Source organism: Hippoglossus stenolepis, chromosome 5 (assembly GCF_022539355.2).
Source record: "Hippoglossus stenolepis isolate QCI-W04-F060 chromosome 5, HSTE1.2, whole genome shotgun sequence".
In the NCBI taxonomy this organism is placed as follows: Eukaryota; Metazoa; Chordata; class Actinopteri; order Pleuronectiformes; family Pleuronectidae; genus Hippoglossus; species Hippoglossus stenolepis.
In genome coordinates, this window is record NC_061487.1 from 18,379,850 (window position 1) to 18,400,627 (window position 20,778).

At 44.0% G+C, this 20,778-nt stretch overlaps 1 protein-coding gene across 2 annotated transcripts in view; it reads right to left on the reverse strand.

Annotated features, from left to right (window-relative positions):
- Positions 1 to 20,778, reverse strand: part of itpr2 (inositol 1,4,5-trisphosphate receptor, type 2) — a 56,664-nt gene that overhangs the window by 11,389 nt on the left and 24,497 nt on the right. Inside the window, exons 38-52 of one of the 2 annotated variants that reach the window (XM_035157355.2) lie at positions 8,830 to 8,950; positions 8,365 to 8,552; positions 8,085 to 8,265; positions 7,112 to 7,371; positions 6,815 to 7,015; positions 6,596 to 6,706; positions 6,213 to 6,308; positions 6,009 to 6,128; positions 4,725 to 4,859; positions 4,425 to 4,617; positions 4,085 to 4,210; positions 3,340 to 3,515; positions 3,061 to 3,225; positions 2,754 to 2,937; positions 796 to 882 (exon numbers count right to left, since the gene is read on the reverse strand). In XM_035157355.2, coding sequence (XP_035013246.1) covers positions 796 to 882; positions 2,754 to 2,937; positions 3,061 to 3,225; positions 3,340 to 3,515; positions 4,085 to 4,210; positions 4,425 to 4,617; positions 4,725 to 4,859; positions 6,009 to 6,128; positions 6,213 to 6,308; positions 6,596 to 6,706; positions 6,815 to 7,015; positions 7,112 to 7,371; positions 8,085 to 8,265; positions 8,365 to 8,552; positions 8,830 to 8,950 — 2,344 coding nt within the window. The remainder of the gene's footprint in view (positions 1 to 795; positions 883 to 2,753; positions 2,938 to 3,060; positions 3,226 to 3,339; positions 3,516 to 4,084; positions 4,211 to 4,424; positions 4,618 to 4,724; positions 4,860 to 6,008; positions 6,129 to 6,212; positions 6,309 to 6,595; positions 6,707 to 6,814; positions 7,016 to 7,111; positions 7,372 to 8,084; positions 8,266 to 8,364; positions 8,553 to 8,829; positions 8,951 to 20,778) is intronic. The other variant, XM_035157356.2, reaches the window with a different exon arrangement.

Sequence of the window (20,778 nt, forward strand, 5' to 3'; positions counted from 1 at the left end):
TGGAGCTGAAATTTATTAAATTAAATTAAAGTAAGTGAATGGGTGATTTTGAGAAAACTCAAGTTCAAGTTCAGGAAAATCAAACTCTTTAATTGGTTCAAATGCAGTCGGACCTCATTTTAAACAATGATCACCTAGCTTTTATTGCTAACTGATAAACAGCTATAAACGAGTGTGATACAATACATATCTCCACCTGTTTTTTCTCTTTAAATGTGAGAATAAAATAGAAAAAACATAAAAAGGTGCTAAAAATCTATGACGAACTCCAATATATTATTCATATCAGATGTGAAATGTCCATATGAAAGGGCTGTGGAGAGAACATGGCATGTACAGCATGAGAGCTCAGGAGAAAGAGGAAGTGAAGGATGTGGATGAGATCACGTGCGTGCCCCCATAGTGCAGGTGATCCATGGAGACGCAAGAGAACAAACAGGAGTGTGAGTCACCCACTCTGCCTCATCAAGTTTCTTTGTGTGCACACCTCTCTCTGTGTGTGTGTGTGTGTGTGTGTGTGTGTGTGTGTGTGTGTGTGTGTGTGTGTGTGTGTGTGAGAAACAGTGAGTGACAATTTGAGCGTGTGCGTGTGTATCAAACTGTTTGACAGTGTGCGTGTCTCAGTGTGCGTGCCTGTGTGTGAGTGTGTGTGAGTAACCTTTCAGGAACTGACTACTGCCAGAAAGGTCACAAACTGCAATATGTTGACATTTCTGTCCTCTTAACAGTGATTTTTGGTAACCGGTAAAATAAAATAAAATACTAATTTGTTTTTAATTTAATCTTAAAACTTACCAGCAGCAGATTTGGCTGTTGAGACTGGGCAGCTATCTTTTATACATGTTTCAGCAACTTCACTGTTACTCAATAAATCCCTTTTTCCTACAAAGAAATACAGAGAAAAAAATGCAAAATTATGTAGAGTGGATTAATGGTAAAAGCACTGAGAATTTACAGATGAAAGAAGATGATTAAATTGTGTTCGAGCATTTAAACTCCTCCCTGATTAATTCTCATCAGCGGCAGTAAAATCAGCCAGAAGGATATAGACAGACATTATGTAAACTGAGGCAGCAGCTGCTGGGTGGGCGGTGAAGTGTTGCTGAAAAAAACCTGAACAAATCATTTGCACACCGGCAAAGCAGCAGAGGAGCCGTACTTGAATGAGATCCGCTCACGCAGATGGGCAGAGCTGTGCACATGGGCCAGAGTGTCACCGAGAAGTCCGTCCTCGCTGACGGGCAGGAGGACAGAGGGCAGGGCAGGGAATCAAGAGGCAGAGGAAGAGGAAGAAGAAGAGCGGAGGAGACAGTCCGACTGAGACGGGGCGTAGGGGGCGTAGGGATCGCAGGCCTGAGGCGGCAGCAGCATGGACAGGGGGCCCCTCTGCTTTGATGGAGCTCCGCTTGTGTCTCAGCTCAGCCCCCAGCTAACAGACAGACAGGCGTGAGGCAAGCTGGTTACATAACCCACCACTGCTCTGCTGTGTCTGCTGCGCTCTGTTCAGCAAAACCCAGGATGGCACGGCCACCAGGTTATGCAACAGGTGCACATGTGCTGGCAGGTTGTCTTCCTGACCGTCGGAGCACCGTGCCGGAGCTCATTACCGCACCCACGCTCTCCACAGTGTTTTCAAAACATGTGTCTGAGAATGTACATATATACAGTGGAGGAGGTGCAGCGATTCTGAAACCAAGACCAAACTCGTGACACATACGTCCACAGTCTCGTATCGTGCTACAGGAAGAGGAACCACCACCCCAAAACCCAAAAAAGAAAAACAATGTTATGGCTCAAAAGTTGAGGTTTTCAGGAATTGTTACACCCGACAGCGAACTGTACATGTTCTACTATTTTTATGTAGAGATTGTACATATGGAATCGTTGATTTGACAGTTTTTATGTAAGAGAGAGAGTGTAGACAACGGTAAACAAATTAGTTCAGCAAGTGATTCATTCTGAGCCAAGAATCCTTGATTAATGGTTTAATGGAGCCCAAATATTAAGATGTTCGTTATATGCAGAGCCACAAACTGCCCTGTCTGTATAAAGTATCTTTGATTCCATCAGAAGTTAAAACCATTAACCATTGACTGTATATAAAGACGAATGAGATGACAGCTCCTCAAACGTGAAGCCAAAGCCTCTTGATCGCCACCTGGTGGCTGGTTGCAGCATAGGTCCTAAACCATCGCAATGGCTGGGACATCTATGCCATAAAAACGTCATGACTGACAGCTGAGACTGACTCATGAATGGTCGAGCGTGTGTATCGGCGGGACATCACTACCACGGTTCCATCACCCTGACAGCTACTGGCTCCAAACGCGCAAAATGGCAGCTTTCGTATCCGGGATATTTTGGCCTCTCAATAATGAAAGGAAGTTGAGATACGGTCTATTTAACATTTAAATACCCTCTATTCCATTAACCAGTAGGAGAAACAATCTCTTAAGCTATTGATAACTTTTTTATAGATGATAATGACAGGACAGTGAAACAGTTGAGGTTTAGGACATGTTTTAGGTTAAATGTTTTAAGGCTTAATTCCAGAGCATTGCAGCTACAACCAGGAATATTAGAGTCTTAGATCACTATGGTTGACATGACAGCTCCCAAAAAAAGTGAAGCCAAAGTGCCTCGATTGGCCCCTTTGGTAGAAACTTTACAAGACATAAAGTCTGGTCCCTTCACAGTTCACAGCGCGGCTAAATAACGATTAAGAGTGTTTTAATAGTCGATGGAGTCCAGACCTGTTGCAGGAAGGCGGTCCACCTCCATGCGGAAGTCATCCTTGAGGAACAGGAAGCCGATGATAGAGAAGAAGTAGACGAGGAAGATGGCCAGGACAGCCGTCAGAATAATGGAGCGGCCATTCCTCGTCACACTTTTTATCACATTGAGCAGCGTCTCCTCCCGGATCACCAGGTCAAATAGCTGTGGAGGATTATAGGCAAATTGATTTCAGAACTCTTGTGTATACGGAATGTTTGTGACGTGCTGCACCGATCCATCAGTCTCTCAATGTAATGGAAGACAAATGTGCAAGGGATTTCTCACCAAAAAGCTGTAGAAGAACTCATGCACGAAGAGGCCCAGGACACAGATCATGGCGTAGCTCAAATGGTAGATGAAGAGCATGTCCATAACCACTGCTTTGTAGCCTCGCGTGAACGTCCCCTGGTTCCCCACAAAACTTACAAGAAAGACGAGCTTGTTGAAGAGCTGAAAGAGAAGAAAATAAACCACAGGAATAAAAAAGAAGAAGAAAACGATTTACATATCCTTCCACAAGACTGTATATGTTCCTTTCTTTCCTTTAGATCTTCCTGTACTTACATTGATAGTGCCCAACAACAACAGAGCAGGACCGAGGCCCATTGTGTAGATGGCCCGTAGAATCAGGGAGACCAGGAAGAACAGGATGCCCCACGGCTTGGGTAAGACAGGCAGTAATGCAGTGAACACCCCCAGGGCCACCCACAGTGAGATGTTCCAGAACGAGGACAAGGTGCCTGGACAGAGGAGCGAGTCATCAAAACACGGAACCAGCACATCAATAATCCGAACATGGTGTTTCTCAGACCTGAGCTTAGACCTTAATTCAGCACAGTCAGAGGCAACACTTGAAAATGTCAAAACAGTGGTTCACAGCCAACTGCATTACTCAAAAAGCACTTAGTACGGCTGGAGAACCACATGTGTTCACATTTTAGTGAGACAATAAAACTCATTTTCCTCACGTGTGTGAAAGATGTTTAAAACCCTCTGATATATATATAATGTGATTCATTTAATTAACCTATATACAAACGTGCAACACTAAATATACTATAAATGCCGTGTAAAGAGTTGAAGAGAGAAAGTTGGAAGAAGTAACAGATACTGTTTCAAGGTTTAAACTGATGGACAGAGCTTTGCAGGTTATTACATGAGCTCAACAGTCTCGATAGACAGCGTCACTGCCACACATGACTTTGTCTCATCACACATATAAGAGAAAACACATCTGTGGGTGAATCATGGATGTGTGGGGCCATTAAATAAATACCATACAAATATACAGCACCAGGACTTTTCTCACCCTCATCGCCGTCATCACCAAATGGGTAAAATACGGCCACAGCGATGTTGAGGAGGCAGGCCAGGTAGAATGAGATGCTCCCCCAAAGAGAGATTTGGCGTGAGAACCAAAACAGGGCCTTATTTTCTGCACAAACAAAACAGGGAGGTTACAGTAAGAACGGAGACACAGACCCAACACACACAAACAACACAACATCACTGCAGGCCCCTTCAATTTATTCGGAATATAACACTAGCCACACACTCAGGATGATAATCATTATTTACCATCCTGCAACCGGCTTCTGCTGCCACCATCATTATTTTCCATGCACTGGATTCAGGGGGTAAAAACTTACTGCGGATCTTCTTCTGCCACGTCATCTCATTGTAGAGGTTGTCAAACTGTTGGAAGAAGTCGTTAACCTTGCTGCCCTGGTCGTCTCGCTCAGTGGTGGTGAACACGCGCACCTTGGACTCCTCTGTGAGGTACTCGCAGATGTTGGGGACGGGGAAGACGATCTGCTCCATGCTGCGGTCATGGCGCACAATCTGGGAAATAGATTTATAACATATCCTCATTACAGGCTACCGTGGATTGTACGGTACAGGTTTTTGGGATTGAGATGATAAAAGGACAAAGTGACGATGAGGTTTACTTCTATCTGAGCTGTGTGGTTGGCGTAGTAATGAAGAGCGTCGTCCTTCTCAATGTCGGAGTCCACCACCGACACCTGCCCCAACACAGAACCTGGCCTGAGGCTCTGCTGCAGGATCTTGTTGTGTCTGGCAAGCTAGAATCCAAAGAAGGAAACACACACTGACTTATTTCAAGAAATAAGGAACATAATTGACTAAAGGTCAGAAAGCCTCCAAATATATATATATATATATATATATATATATATTTATCATTTGGCCAATAAAATCGACCGATATGCGCCAACACTGACATCTTGTTGGCAGTTATGTTTTTTTAACTGATATGATCCAATAACTTTTAAAACTTTTAGTTACAGAATAAACTATGTAAAAACATTTTACATTCATGCTTACGTTTTTTATTTTTTTATTTTAGTTATATCAAGCCTCAATTATATTTCTTTGTCATGAGGGACTTTGGTCTTAGGAATGATTGATGATTTTTTAAAATATGTATATAGGCCAATATATCGAATTAGAATTTCTTTTTACCCCTAATATCGCTATGAGCCTTCAAAAGTCTATATCGATCAGCCTCTACTTTAACAGTAAAAATAATGTTTATTTTGAGTTTTTGATTCTTAAATTAATCACAACAATCTTGCGAAAAAACATGCGTGAGTGCGCATGTTATTTCCACATTTTCATACTCTGAGGTCAAAAATGAATCAACAGAGTAACAGTAAAAATAAAAAAAAAAGAAACATTTCCTCTTCATTATGAAACTCGTCTGTTTGGACTAAAATACCCTGTCTGACACTGACTCTGAAGAAGAAGTGAAAACCCGCTAGACTCTGCCTGCCCTCTTCAAATTTCATCAAGTGTAGAGAGAGGCAGAGACGCACACGATGCACAACACACTCACAATACCACCACTCTCTCAGTGGCGCGGCACCAGTCTCATTTCTTTACTGTTGGGACCCTGGTAAACCACAGTGAACACTGGCAGTCTACCTCTGTGCACAACCACTGTAGCAACCCGAAAACTAATTTAAGCAAAACTGGCAGAGCGGTTCAGTCACAGAAGAGCAGTGTTCCATCATTTAGCACAGACAACACACTCTAATAGGGACTTGCATATGAACGCGCGCGCAGACACACACACACACACACACACACACACACACACACACACACCTGCAGCAGAGGGCCCTGAGGTGAGCACAAGGTTAGACAGACCGAGCGAAAACGCAGTAATGGCTCAGTCACAGACAAAAACAAAGCTCAGGCTCTTTTATTACCTGGTGGGCCAGGATGTAAATGTTGTGTCCGACGTCTCTGGGCTTGATCTGGTCTCCGACACTGTCCCCATCCTCCTCACTCTCCAGACCCTGAGTGTACGCCTCCTTCAGCACATCCACCTGAGGCACAGCAATTATGAAAAGTCACTGCTCCTTAGGGTGAAGCATTTTACATACTTGTGTACACGCACAGACACAACTCACCAGCTCGTTGGGTCTCATCTTGTAGAGGATCTTCTCTGCGTTCTCACTGTCATGGCGGCTCTCCATGATAGCCAGTAGGAGCATGGAGGCATTGTTCTAAAACAAAAAGGCTCCGTTAATGAGCTCACACAACATCATCAATGATTCAGGTCTTAGCGATTCCTTTTCACTAATAATAGATTAAGTATTTAGCAGAATCACAGTTTCAATGCTGTAATGTGACATTAAAACCTCCGCAGTGCAGCCAACAAACAGGACATCAGGCAGTGCGACACAAGAATAAGACCCTAACATTTATTAAAGATCACATTATATTTGAAGTACTAAAGGGTAAATCCGTGTCACGGTTCCGGGCCTTTCTGAGAGCAACACCCGCCGTTTACCTTGAGCTCCAGCACCAGGTCCAGGCGATGCTTCCCCAGTGGATTGATGGAGTTGACAATCAGTGCGATGATAATGTCAATGCCATTGGACTCATGCTTGGCTATACAGGTCTAGAAAATTAAGATGGAAACATTTAGAGACCAAAATAAATCCCCAAGTGATACATAATCTATGACCTTCTTGACTATTCACCACACCGGGCCTATTGTTTACCTCACCTGGTTTTCATGGCAGGGTCCCTGGCAGTACTCTGTGATGGTTTCCAGGGTTTGGCGAACCAGATCCACGTTATTCTCATTTATATAAAGGCCCAGCAGCCCAAGACCTCCTGTGGTGCTTCCACAAATACAGTCCAAGAACTGAAGAGTCTCACACACCAGATTGTAGTTGGTCTTGTTGTTCTGGTTACGCAGAAAGTTCTGGATTCAAAGCAGAAACAAAAGTCAATCAGAAGTCAAGTCAACAGGAGCTGGACTTAAAGGTTATTACTCTCAATCGCAGAGGGGCTGTAGTACCTGTAGGTTTGTATTGTGGTTCTCGCAGAGCAGCTGCAGGTAACGTAGGATGGGATTCATGATGGTGATGGCTGGGCTCATCTGAGTTTCTTCTATAACCTCCTCAGCCCCGACTATCTCGCTGTTGTTGCCGAGGCACTCGGGGTCGGGATCCTGCTTCCTGAAGGAGCAGAAGGCCTTCGAGGTCACAGAGGAAGCCTCCTTCAGCTGCTCTCGCATTTCCTCCCTCATATGAAGCCCCGAGTCTTTCCCTGCAGCATCTGGGGAGAAATACAGAAGTTTCCGTTCCATTCATAATTGGACAGTACAGATTTGGCAGAGGGTGCGTCTCAGGTTAACGTCGCCTGAGACACGAGGAATCATTTTGCACATAATGATGCACCTGCACTACGACATTTGACACATGTTAAAAAAAAAATGTAATCCAGAGACCCCCTGGAGAACATTGAGCGGGGTTCCGTAGCGTGAAAGCATTCAATCTTGATACAATGGTCTTTTGATAGGCTTGTGATGTGGGCCGTCACATGGCCTCTGACATGTGACTGCAGGAGTCGGGAACAACAGTCTGCACAGAGGTCGGCAGAGCAACAAAAATCATTTTGGGATTTATCCGACACTATTGTTTAAAGTCAAGGCCGAGCCGAGCGAGACCACACATGCTGTAAAAGCACCAGGATTTCCAAGTTTATATTTGAGCAGCGTCTGTGGCTTTCCGCTCACCCCGTGGCCCGTTTCTATGGAAATGCTTGGCTGTGCTCTGGACATGACCTCAATGACTCAGTGTTTTCACTTTTCAATGCACATCTCTTGGCACCGGCGACGTTATTATCCAGTGGGTTCACTTTAAATCAACCTCACTGACGTACTCTCACCTTCACGTTGACACAGAGGTTTGCCGTATGTTACAGGCAGGTGGAGGAGATAAATATTTTCTAGTTTCACATATAAACACGTACAAAATGAATTCCCGCACCTTTTTTTAACCTGATGCCACTGGTGTCAGAGTCGTCGTCCCTTTTTCTGCAGCTGAGCTCAAACATGTTGACGGACACGGTGGCTCGGATCTCTTGCTGGGCCAGACGCATGCGATCGTAGAAAACCTTGAAGAAGCGCTCGGACCTCTTCTGCTTGTACAGTAGGGCGTAGAAGGAGTTCTGGGTGGGAAGCGGAGTGGTGGTGAGTAGAAATCTTCTAAATCTGCGATTACACATTTATGTAAATGGGGAGAAATGAAGGACTTGTGGCGCACCCACCTGTGTCTGTGTGTTTCCCCCCTGGAGAAGGGCGATACCCAGCAGGATGCTCTCCTCAAACACCCGGTCGTTCTTAGTGTTGACGATGAGGTCGATCACCAGCTCTGACGCCCCGACGTTGTCCAGGAGACACTGGATCTCCACTATGTTGCTGCCTGGTTTGTCAGAGTCCAGCATGGGAGAGCCTCCTGCAGAGATTTAATATCAGCATTTAACATAATTGTGCTCTGAAGAGACATACATGCAGACATTACTTATATTTTACATCATAATAAAAGTGTTTGGACAGAAATAATGTATATATTTATGTGGCGCTTTGAATGTGGCGATTTCCTGAAGTCTGCCAGCGACTGTCAAACAGCACTTCTTCCATGAGGCAGAGTGCTGTCATGTTAGCTGCTGTGGTTTCTCCTGCAGCGAGCAGTCATTGCAGTGTCTACCGGGTTTATTTGGGGTTCTCAGTACCTCCGGATGACGGCTTGACAAAGCTGCCAGATGAGCTGTTTCCACTCCCGAGCTCCGACTTGGAGATAAGCTTTTGATTTCCAAAGTATCGTGTGAGGAGAATCTTTCTTAAGTCATTTCCCTGTGGAGACAGAAATCATAATGTTGAATCCACATCACAGTCTGAGAGAGTACAGATTCACATTTTACCACATTTGAAAAAGTAACATTTTGTGAGACATGACCATGAAGATAATGACAAAGTGAAGGACGCATCAACAGACATGAGGATACTTATGTTGAGGGTGAGGTGTCGTCACTGGAACTAGATAATCTCTTTAACAGCAGATTTCATCTTGCATCTGAAGTGAAGAATCACCTTGATGCTTTTCTTCCTTGATCCAAATGATGACTTATTAACAAATGATCTGATTGAGGAGCATGACAACGAGTGTCGCCCAATGAGTAGATCCAAACGGAGCTTTTATGGGAGGTTTTCATTTTGTTTTCATTGCTGACAGTTTGACTGTTTGTAAAAACTACAGCACTGATTTTCTTGAAACATGATGAAAAGGTGGGGTTTTGGGGCATATTTACGGTATGGATATCCATGAGTGTGCGCAGTTTGATTTCGCTTCAGGGCAATTTGAAGGGATTGTTGGGCCTTGGCAACGATATGAGCCCTTCTAATTTGGTTTGTTGTAATTAGTGATGGTCTTTCCTGAAATTGTAAATATTGATGCTTTCTTTATCCTGTGTTGAAAATTCGACCATGATATTAAAGTTCTGGACCAGACATGTTGTCTCATTATTGCACAACCTGAAAACTGCACAAACTATGGCCATTTTGTGCCTTTTCTGTTCATTACAACGTATCATTTTCAGTTTATGACAATTTCATTCACCAACATTGGTTTCAGTGATTGTTAATGGACACGAACTCTTAAGTGAGAAGTGATGAAATGCAGCTGGATGTGGTATTTTTGGGATATGATGATGTTCTTTGTTATTCAGGGAAACTACATCACAAACCTCCTGAGCTTTTACGGCACATCTTTATAGGGAAGGTGATTTCCATCTCTTGAAAACATTTCTTCAGCATGAGATTGGATGATTATCTCACCACAATGGTCGCGTAAGTACGAGAGTGACTGACGGGTGGGTGATGTGTCACTAGGGTCGCAAAAGGGGCGGAAACTTTCCATGGGAAGTTAAGCTTGGGAATTTTGAAAAAAAAATTACCGCAAATTAAACGCTGAGCAATAAAAACGTCATTCAAAACTCTATTTTAAAGATGTATGGAATGCAGCACACGCTGCACGTTGAATTTCAACCCTAAACTGTGCATTTCTCCATCACATGCACAGATAATTCCCAGCATCCTGCACACTACAGCAGGGCTATTGAGGCCACACTACTGCATTAGCCCAAGGACTAGTCAGGGAAGTTTTGATGATATTACTGGGGAAAATATATTAGCATGCTGATTGAGGATTGTTCATCTAGCCTATTTCTATTCATTTATCCATCAATTGTAAAATATTTTTAAAGACGATTCCAATTGTTTAGCTAACTATTTATATCCCTGGCATTGCATTAGTGTTTTTTACAAGCTTTTTTCTCATCTTATTCTACAGAACAATGCCACGTGCACTATCTCATGTGTGGAGACATTTCACCCCAGCCAATGTAGAAGGAAGGGCTGTGGACATTTGCAAATACTGTGCAAAGACCTATGTTAAGAATGCCACAAAGATGCAGAAGCATATAGTCAAGTGCCCAAAGTTTCCTCAGGGCTCAAATCAGCTTATGACAAAACAAAATGTTTATATTTATGTCTGTATATGACAAGGTAAATACAGTTAGTATAAATTACCCACAAAATTTCCAGTTTATTCCCGTTAATTTCCGTTAATTCCCGTATATTCCCGTTAATTCCCATGGAAAGTTTCCAACTTTGAATATTCCCGGAATTTTGCAACCCTATGTGTCACCACCTGTTTTTAGTGTGCAACAGGAGTAAGGGATGGAGGATGACAGGACGACATATGAAGAAGAAGGTACGGACACCGAAGGTGGTCAGCATCAGTTTCTATGACAACCTGACAACTCAAACCGGCCTCGTCATTTGTGATCAACGGAGGGGCAGGATGGATGAATAGAATGAATGAAGGGTGGAGCTGAAGGATGAATGGACCGCAGGGAGCCACCTGTGGTTTCCATGGAAACGAGTTAGTAGGACAATCAGCCTGTCCCCAAAAGGCTTTACAGGTGGAGGACAAGATAAAACAGAAATACTCCCCAAAAAAATATCAGTTCTGCAAAACTCAAACTGTCTGAGGTGCTTAATCAACCGATCATTATGTATGCACGAAGGTGCAGACACCATTACACATATTACTATTCACCATATTTATATTTTTAGCTGTAGGCATCAAATTAGTGCTGAATTATTCACTGATTAATCAATTAGTTGATCAGCTAAAAGTACATCACCAGGGATTTTAATGCATTAGAAATGAAAATAACCAATAGTGATGAAACTCTCTTCCAGCTTCACAGTGTTGCTGCTTCACATATTTGGCTGCTCAGACAGAAAAGGCAATCTGAGGACACCGTGCAAGTGACAGGCATTTTTATAGGTTTGATAATTTATCAGAAAGTAAAAGGTCCAATTTTTTTTTTATTGATAATAAAAACAATCATATTTTGTCAGATTTTGTGCATCTTTAGTGTGGTTTTTTTTGTGATTGATGCAGGCGGCGGTGATTTTTTGCTTACAGGTGTCTTATTGGGATTGTCTCACCACTGTTGATGTCGACAGTCTGTGTATTTGGTATTCAGCTCATTGTGACTCATTTGTGTAGATCATTTTATACGTGTTGTTTTAAGTTGCTTGCTGCTTTCAATATGCAAATGTCATAAAACTGTAATGAAGGAAAAACATCTCCTAGACACCGAGACTGAATTATCAAAGATCAATTGAGGGTAGGTTTTCTACAAAAATCCAAACAGCACCCTTTAATTATCTGACAGTGACAGATCAAGCAAATTAGGTGCGTGCTTGGCCATGAGGGGCCACCCAGGCAAAGTCCAGCTGAAGAGCCTCAAACTAAGCAAAGCTGGAGAGGAGCACGTGCAGCTGATGCTCCCTGTGTCAGTAAACACTCCATCTCATCTGCAGTCAGCAGAGACGCTTGTCTGCCTGCACTGTCTGGCTGAGCTGTCTCCCAAACACACACACACACACACACACACACACACACACACACACACACACACACACACACACACACACACACACACACACACACACACACACACACACACACACACACACACACACACACACACACACACACACACACACACACACACACACACACACGAACTCGGTGCAAGTGCAAATACAATCTCAGCAGCACTCTCTATGAGGCGGCGCATCCCCATGCACTCTTTAACTGATTGCATATGTTAAACTTCTGACAGAGGACGTGTCTTTTGCATGACTCTCAATCACCGGTGAAAGACACATCCCGGTGGGGAGGGGGCTGAAAGTAGTGACAGTTTTTTTCTGCTCGCCTCCACGTCCCTTTGGGGGTGATGCAGTCTGTCTGCAGAGTGAGAGGGGAGCAGGGGAGAGGAGAGGGGAGGCAGCATGGCTGTAGAGGAGAGTCAACCGAGCCTGACTCATCTGCCTGCTGCTGCATTGACAAGAAAAACTCCAGTCAGGTGATGTAAGAGCCACGGTAGAAGGAAGAGAGATAGAAATAGAGGTAGGAGAAGATCTGATAGAAGTAAGGGGAGGAGGGGGAGGGGGAGGAGGAAAGGAACAAACAAAAACCGAGCGAGGAGCAGACATTCGTGGTGTTTTTAAAATGTGCCCCGGCACGCCACACTGCGGCTCTGGTGTCCGGGCTGGAGATGAGCTGCCGATCCCCACCTCTGGTATCCTCACTCACCCTCCCTCCTCTGTCTGCAGATCTCTCCGGCTCCGGAGAGTTGCACGGAGAGAAAGACAAAGACACAGACTGCCCTGAGCTTCTTTAGGTGGTCTGAAACACTCACGCAGGCAGCGAAGGGCAGCGCCAGCTGAGAAACAAGACAGACGCTGCCAGGAATAGGCAGGAGGAGGCTCAAGCCGCTCAGGTCAGACAAGGTCGATTATAGACTAGAGCGGCAGCGGAGAGGAATCCTACCCAGATAACATTCAAATTGGCGGGGCTAATAGTTTTTCGTCTGTGTTACTTTCTCCCATGACAGAAACATGAGAGGACTCTGGGTGTGTGTCTTTTGTAAACAACGTGATGGAGTACAATGTGACACAGCACAAGCAGAGTTTCCCCCACAGGCCATGTGAGGCCCGAGCAACATCTGACAACCTCAGGAAGCAACACTTAGATCCCAGCAGTAACGTCAGTCAACACACTTTGTTCAGCACAGAGTTTCATCCGGAAACTTTACCCTCCGAGTATTATTATCTTTTCACTTCCACGTGATACTAAAACTCAGTTTGAAACTCGATCTGATCATGTACAGTGTAGAAATGTGTGTTTTCAATGTTATCTAAGAATTCAGTTTCCTTCTCTGAGGAGTTACTGGAGGGAAAAGGAGCCTTCTGTAATATAAAACTATTTCAATGGGGGTTTTTTCCAACAGTCACACTAGCCTGTGGTTTCTGTGCAAACACTATGGGAAGAGTGAGAGTGAAAACAGACACTGAGGTCATGACATTTGCAACATTGCAGAAGTTTAATTTCCAAAGGTGAAATCTTCTTTAGACAGATTCCAGATTTTGTTAGGCCGAGCAAATTTTTTTCCAACTAAACTGTATTTTTCAGTCTCACTCCTGACAGTTTAAAGGGGATTTTGAAACACCGTTTACACATTATTAGAAACTGGAAGCACTCAGTAACCAAACCTCCGCCAAGGCCCAACAGTCTCCTTAGATTCAGTTAAGCCGCTACAAGTTGCAGACACTCATAAATATCAGTCCCCTAAATATGCCTGATATTTTCATCAAGATCCATGAATTATTCTGTGAGATAATTTAAATTAAAAAAAACCTTTGTCTGGATCAGTGCCAACATTTAATAGGTTCTTTCTTGGCTCGTGTCCCATCTTTCCACCCGGTTTCATGGAAATCCGTTCAGTAGCTTTTGTGTAATCCTGCTGACAAACAAACCAACCAACAAAAAAAGTAGAATGTCACTCAGTAGAGTACATACCTCCACCAAGGTCCAACAGACCCCTTGTGAAACCACATAAAATCACTAGATCCGCATTTTTATTTGGATCTGCACCAAATCGTACACACTCATAACTATCAATTATTGAAAATGTTTTAAAAATGCCATCTCACAATGTTAAAAAATGTTCTTCCTAACCCATACCGCATCCCTTCACCAGGTTCTGTGGTGATCTGTCCAGTACTATTTGCTAACAGACAGACAGACAGACATAGAAACCAACAAACAAACGCTCAGGTAATAAAGCTATTATGCTTAGTTTTCCAGCGAGGTTCAGCCTCCTGGAAGTACATAATCTAAAAGTAAAAGGTTTTGGCCACTAAAAACAAATCTCAGTAATATAATTGGTGGCGTCTTGTCTTGACAGTCGTGCATGTGAGTAAACAGGAGCTAGAGTCAGCATGGCACGCTGCTGTTGCTAATCACTGAGTGAATTATTGCTGAAGCACTGTGATGTTTGGCTGTGCTACACAACAGTATGTTAGCTGATCCTGTTTAAATGAAGTTAGGATAATACAGACAGAACTGTCCCTGCTCCATCTCTGCTCTTTTTCCATCCCACCTCTCTTCCCTCCTGCGGGATAAGAAACGTCTCCTGACCCGTGGTCACAGCCCTGCAGCTTAGCACACAGGACCGGTCAGGTGTCTACCGTGCGCCATGCATCTGATGAGATCCTGCAGGAGACACATGTGCTGACGTACGCATCATGTGCCGCCATTTACACAGCTTTCAAGCTGCGATCCCTCAGCACATAAGATGAGCGAGCACATAAGCAAAACAAATTAGGGCCACATGTGAAAGGAATTGGTAAAACGGATTCAGGGAAATACAGGACCAGCGAGGTCAAGAAGCATTCAGCAAAAGGCCATCTGTTAGCTGGCAGAGTCACTGTGGAAGCGTGCTTAACGCTATTAAGCACTGATTGTGTTTGTTAGGTGGGCTGTGATGTTGAAGACCGGTTGGCTGACAACAGGGACGGACTGAAACGGTAATTCAGGCTGGGAATTTGATTCCATCCCAGGAAACCCTGTTCGTGCTATTGCCATGACGTACATTTCTCTGGATTGTGGAAAAGCTATGGGCGTTTCATGTGGAGCAACGTGATGTATCATCTTTCACACTGTAGCAAGGCATCCACCGACATCCATTCCTATTATTAATGATTAGATGCACTGTTAAGGCCAAAATGTCTCTAAAGCCACAGGGAAATGTCTTAGTCATCCAGAACATGGTGTCTCCAGGAGTAAAAGGTGTACACAGGCGAATGGAAAACCTACAGGACGGACTCGTGCAAAATGTTATTCAGACTTTCATGGCTTCCAGATCATGTGTCCTGACCTTTTGCACCACCGTGAGGTTCACATTTATGCTTTTGAGTGAAACATATCCAAAACATTTATAGTCAAAATGTAGCCACGCTGACTCAACACTTTTGCCTTCGTCAAATTACAGATTTGTTTGTTTGTGTCCGATGCAATTCTGTCAATCAATCAAATATATCTCTAAATATACATCTATATATAAAGTGAGTACAGGTTTTCTTTAATAGAGGTGTGGTCACTATTGTCATTAACGAGTTATCACATACAAAAGGACACAATAACCATGTAAATTCTACCAACAGTGCAGGTACTAACATTTACTAATTCTGCAGTGTGGCGAATCCGACAGTCATGACACCGACTGAAACACACTTAGCACCAAACTACAGAATCTGAACGGGTCAACAAAGGTCAAATAGTGTGAACTTCCCCAAATTGTTGAATTACTTTTGGGCTCTTGTTTTGAGGTATTTCTAGGATTTTGTCCAGCAGCTCTTCCTCATGAGCAAAATTGAAAGCCAGCAGCAACTGGTGAAAACTGTCATGTGCCTCCCTGAGCACAAGTGACCTAACTCACATGCAATCAGATTCAAGTAGCACGCTACATGTCGAAACAATCTTCACACTGACAATTCATCTCATTCACAGCGGCTCATAACTTTTGGTAAAAGTGTTTTTTTTTCCCCCATTGCATCTCTTTCCTTCAGAGCCCAGAGCTAAAAAGTCGGCAAGTCATCTGTGGTCTGCGGGCATTTCTACACAGACATCCTGTGCCCAGTCAGGACAAGACCGGAGAGATAAACAACATGGGCTAATCCGTCATCGCTATGGCAACCAAAACATAATACTCAACTAAGAGACACCTGACTGGAGGATCGAGAGAAGAAAGGCCAAGAGGGAGAATTAAAAATAAAACCCCAGGAGTAAAAAATAGACGACTAACAGATTTCCACTGAGATTGTTGTTATTGTTGTTCTTTGGTGTTAGATAAAAAAAGGTATAGAGATCAACATTCATTTTCTGAATAGAGATTTTGATTACTAGCCATAATATTGTTACCATCCATGGTAGACTTAGCACAAGCTACGGGATTGTGTAATGATATTATCTGCTCCTGTTGAAGCCACAAGTCTGTTATGATATCAACTGCAATGTCAAGGATAAGGACTACATTAGCCACAATCCCCAGGTGTAAAAGCAACGAATGTTGGTGGAGCTCGCTGTTACCATGGAAACATTGACCACAACCGCGAAAAATAATGTCGGCTGCGATGAGATCATTCAGCGTCTAATTTCCACAAAGGCCACTTCCCTTTGAACATGCTGTAGTGTTTTTAGAGATGAGCAAAATAAAGAAGTCACTAGAAGCACTAGAAGTCGAAGTGAGGGATCAATCATAACGGTTTATGGGATGCATAGTTCTTACATTCTTAAAAACCTATGTACACAGTCTTGTACCTTCAACTTTTGTCCATTTTCTCATATGTTTTTTGCTCTGATTCAGTTTTATAGTCACGATTCATCTCATAGCTGGTCGGCCTGGTGCATTGCTTCAAACTATTCTCAAAACGTCCAGGGAGAAAACGAATGGGAAATTTACTTCCTGGAACCAAAGCTGTCACGCTCTATTCAGGTTGCAGATTTTAAATCTCTTTGCTCACGAGTCCAACTTTCTAATTTGATCCATGGTGCTGCGTCATCCTGGATCCAGCCAAAGGTCAAACCATCCCTGAGCTCAGATTGCTCCCTGGCTGCTGACCTGCTGCCTGTGGATGAACCTAAGCCATGTTCCACTGCTTCCATCAACAGACAGATAATCAGGGAAAACACTTCAGGATGAGCTCACACAGGGACAGCCAGCGTGGCACTGCATGCCCAGGAGTGAGTGAGTGTGTGTGTGTGTGTGTGTGTGTGTGAATGAGTGACTGTGTGTGTGTCTAAGTTAGGCTTTCCGTATACATGCATGTGATGCACTTAGGTGGTAATCTGTAAATCAGCTTTGCCTTGGGCAGGTGGTGCAAAACTTGGCAAGCAGGGGAGGGAGAGAGGGGCGGGAAGACGGGCAGAGATGGTGTGTTAATGACAGGGATGAGTGTGAAAGAGAGGGAGGAATGAAGAGAAAGAGTGTGAGTGATTTGTGTTACATAACTGGCTTTTTGAGTCCTCGCTAAACAGGACGACGCAATTACATGATTACATGCACATTACATGCGTACTGTACATGCAGGTCTTCACAAAAACAACAGCTGCATTATGAACTACACGCTGGTGGCAACTGCAGAGGACAGAAGTTCTGTAATTTCTCTTTTTGTCAACAAGTGTCATAGAAAGAAAAACCCAACAATAAACTGATGCTACTAAAAAAACAAGCCCTAATAAATCTTATTCCTCTGCACATGGACAAAAACTATTAAGAATATTCTGACATGTTCCTTCATTACAATTAGCGTGGGTAGTGGTTTATTTTGAGCCAGTCCTAAACGGTCCTACTTTTGTAATTAAATGCTCCTGTGAAATGTTTCAGCAGGAGAATCATCCCCAACAAGATATATTTACCCCTGTTTGAATGACGTTGGCTAAATCTATAGCGCCCGGCTGTTTCAGAAAGTTACTTAATTGAAAAAAAAAATTAAAAAGGAATCTATATGTATTAGTGATTTTACTGGTACGTTTTTTACAGTCCTCTGTAGGAAGGATTGGCCTTGTGGTTGAGTGCCAGAGTCAGTGTAGAGAAATGACGTGTTCATACTTGACATTAGGATGCATCTTGGGTAATCTGATCACCACTGGACAGCTCCAAGTTCGTTAACTCACCCTCTCGCTTCTCCGTTATTGGTCTATAAACATGTACATGACTGCTCAGGCAAAGATAAAAATACTTTGTTTTCTTTTAACTTTTGAAATAATAAGAAAAAACTGAAAAGAAAATGATCCTCCTCTAAAAATCTGAATCAACGTTTGGGGAAATCTCAGAAGTTTTTGGTTCCCTGTGAAACTGAAGCGGGTCAGAGGATGTCAGCTGAGTAGGCGGTCCTTCACATGTGGCCCAAGAAGCTTTTGCGTTGACACATTTGAAAGAACGTGTCCCAGATCACCTCATTGGATCTCAAATGCATCGTCAATACATCTTGGCTGCGTTCACACCTGTACTTCGAGCTGATCCCATCACCTGAGACAGATGTTAGTGCCTGGTCTGAGCCAAAGAGAAGGACGAACAAACAGCGGGGTTTGTTTTTTTCCCCCATTGTTAACAATAGAAAAACCAGAGACGAATGTCAGTGCATGTGATGATTAAATTCTGAATTTCAAGTCTATCGTGGCAATTTATTTATATATTTTAATATTGTCTCAAAATAGTTATGCATCAAGTAATGTTTTCTTCAAGTCTTTCCAAATTAAAAGACGCCCCAAGAGGTCTTGAGGGCGAGTGAGAGCACAAGCATTTGCAAAGCTTCCCTTATCTGACAGTTAGGTGCAGAAATAAGAGCTAACACATCCCCCACACAGTGTCTCCTGCAGACTTTGTCCTCACTGCCCGACCAGCACCCTGAGTGTGACCCAAAGTAAACAGAGAGCAGGGCTTGGGTGGAGCAGAGAAAAATAATTCAGGCGGGCAGACAGAATGCGATAGACCGAGACAAAGCACGGAGGGGGCAAAGGAGGAAGAGGGAGGCAGCGAGTGGACAGAGCAGTGAGAGTAAGGAGGGAGGGAGGGAGGGAGGGAGGGAGTGAGAACGTGATGTTCCACGTGACGCTGGCTCAGCCACTGCAGGCTGTTACGTAAGCGCACCCCCTGCCCTGTCTCCTCATGGACTGAGCAGACTCTGCTTCTCTCCAATCCCTCACCCTGCAGCCGCTGCCCACTTTTTTTTTTCCCTTCCACTCACATGGCTCCTCACATGGCTCCCTCACTCACTACCTCCCTCCCTCCCTCCCTCCATCACTCCATCTCTTTCTCTCACACTCCTCCACCCACCACTTGCACCCCAGGGGAGCCACCAACCTCTGCTGCCTGTGCTGTCACTCTGTCTCTCTCTCTCTCTCTCTCTCTCTGTTTTTGTCTGTCTGCCTCTCCCTCTCTCATTATTTCCATCACCCGCTCTCTCTCTCTCTCTCTCTCTCTCTCTCTCTCTCTCTCTCTCTCTCTCTCTCTCTTCACTCCTCTCTCTCCTGTGCAGTGATGCTGCAGCTCCACGCTCAGGGCTACAGGGATATGACAAAGAGCGGCTACAAATACATGCTCGATCACACTCACACACACACACCTACACAAACTGACATTTCACATATCGTTACCGCACTGTCTGGCTGCTCGAATGCGCCGAGACGTTATTTTTTTTGAAAAAAGTGAATGTTTTTCCACTTTGAATTCGCCTGATCCTCTTCAACACAACTGTTGAATCATTTGCCTTTTGAAAAAAAAACGAAAAAAATATAAACATCTTGGCTGACTGACACAAATAGGGAAAAACAAAACTCTGACTCCTCAAGCTGCTGTAAGCGACACTGGCTGCCTGGCATGTTACTATATAGAGAGAGGTAGTTCTGACAGTGTTATGAATGCAATCACACCAACGGAGAGAGGGTATAGCAACATACATACTGTACTTTCTATTTAAATAAGTGACGCAACAGAAACAGCCCAAAATATTCCTATCTGCACGGAATCCCTCGTGGTCAGAAGACACATGTTTTCTCACTTTACTTCAACTTTTTTGTGAGCAGGAGAGGAAGCAGCTCCGGGCGACGCCAAACAAAGAACCATTCTCTGGAGTTGTTTCCCTCTCACTAAGATTTCATTACCCACACTGACTGAAGTCTTGACTGGAGTTCAATGAATTGCACGGTGTCACCTCAACACGAGAGAACAGACTTTTTGTCTACTCTGGCTGTCACCTTGCACACATACCACCACCAGCATCAGTCTCTTCTACCAACTCTTGTCTTTTTCGCACTCCTGGTCTCTCTGGCTGAGAGGGGGTGCAGCAGGAGATGGGCTCCCGCGCCCCTAACTCGCTGCAGTATTGATTTGCTTGTTCAGTGTTTGCCCCCCCCCCCTTGCTCTCCACCCTCACTCCTCCTCCTTCCCTTACTTCCTCCCTCCTATTCTCCCTCTCAGTGCGAGTGTGTCCTCAAGTGCCTCCCTGCCTTATGTAACACAGCGAGGCCCACAGCATACTGATGAAGGGGAGTCTGGGCTCTGGGCCGACAGACCTGGGAGAAAACAAGGACTACACTGCACTGCTGATAGGAGCGCAGCACCGCTGGCACATGAAGTCAGGGCGGAATCCACTGCAATCTTTGCATTGTATTTCACCCAATTATAATATCCTGAGATTTAACTTCTTAAAAGTATCATATTTTTTAATAAAACCACATTTGAGTGACGTTCGCCCCC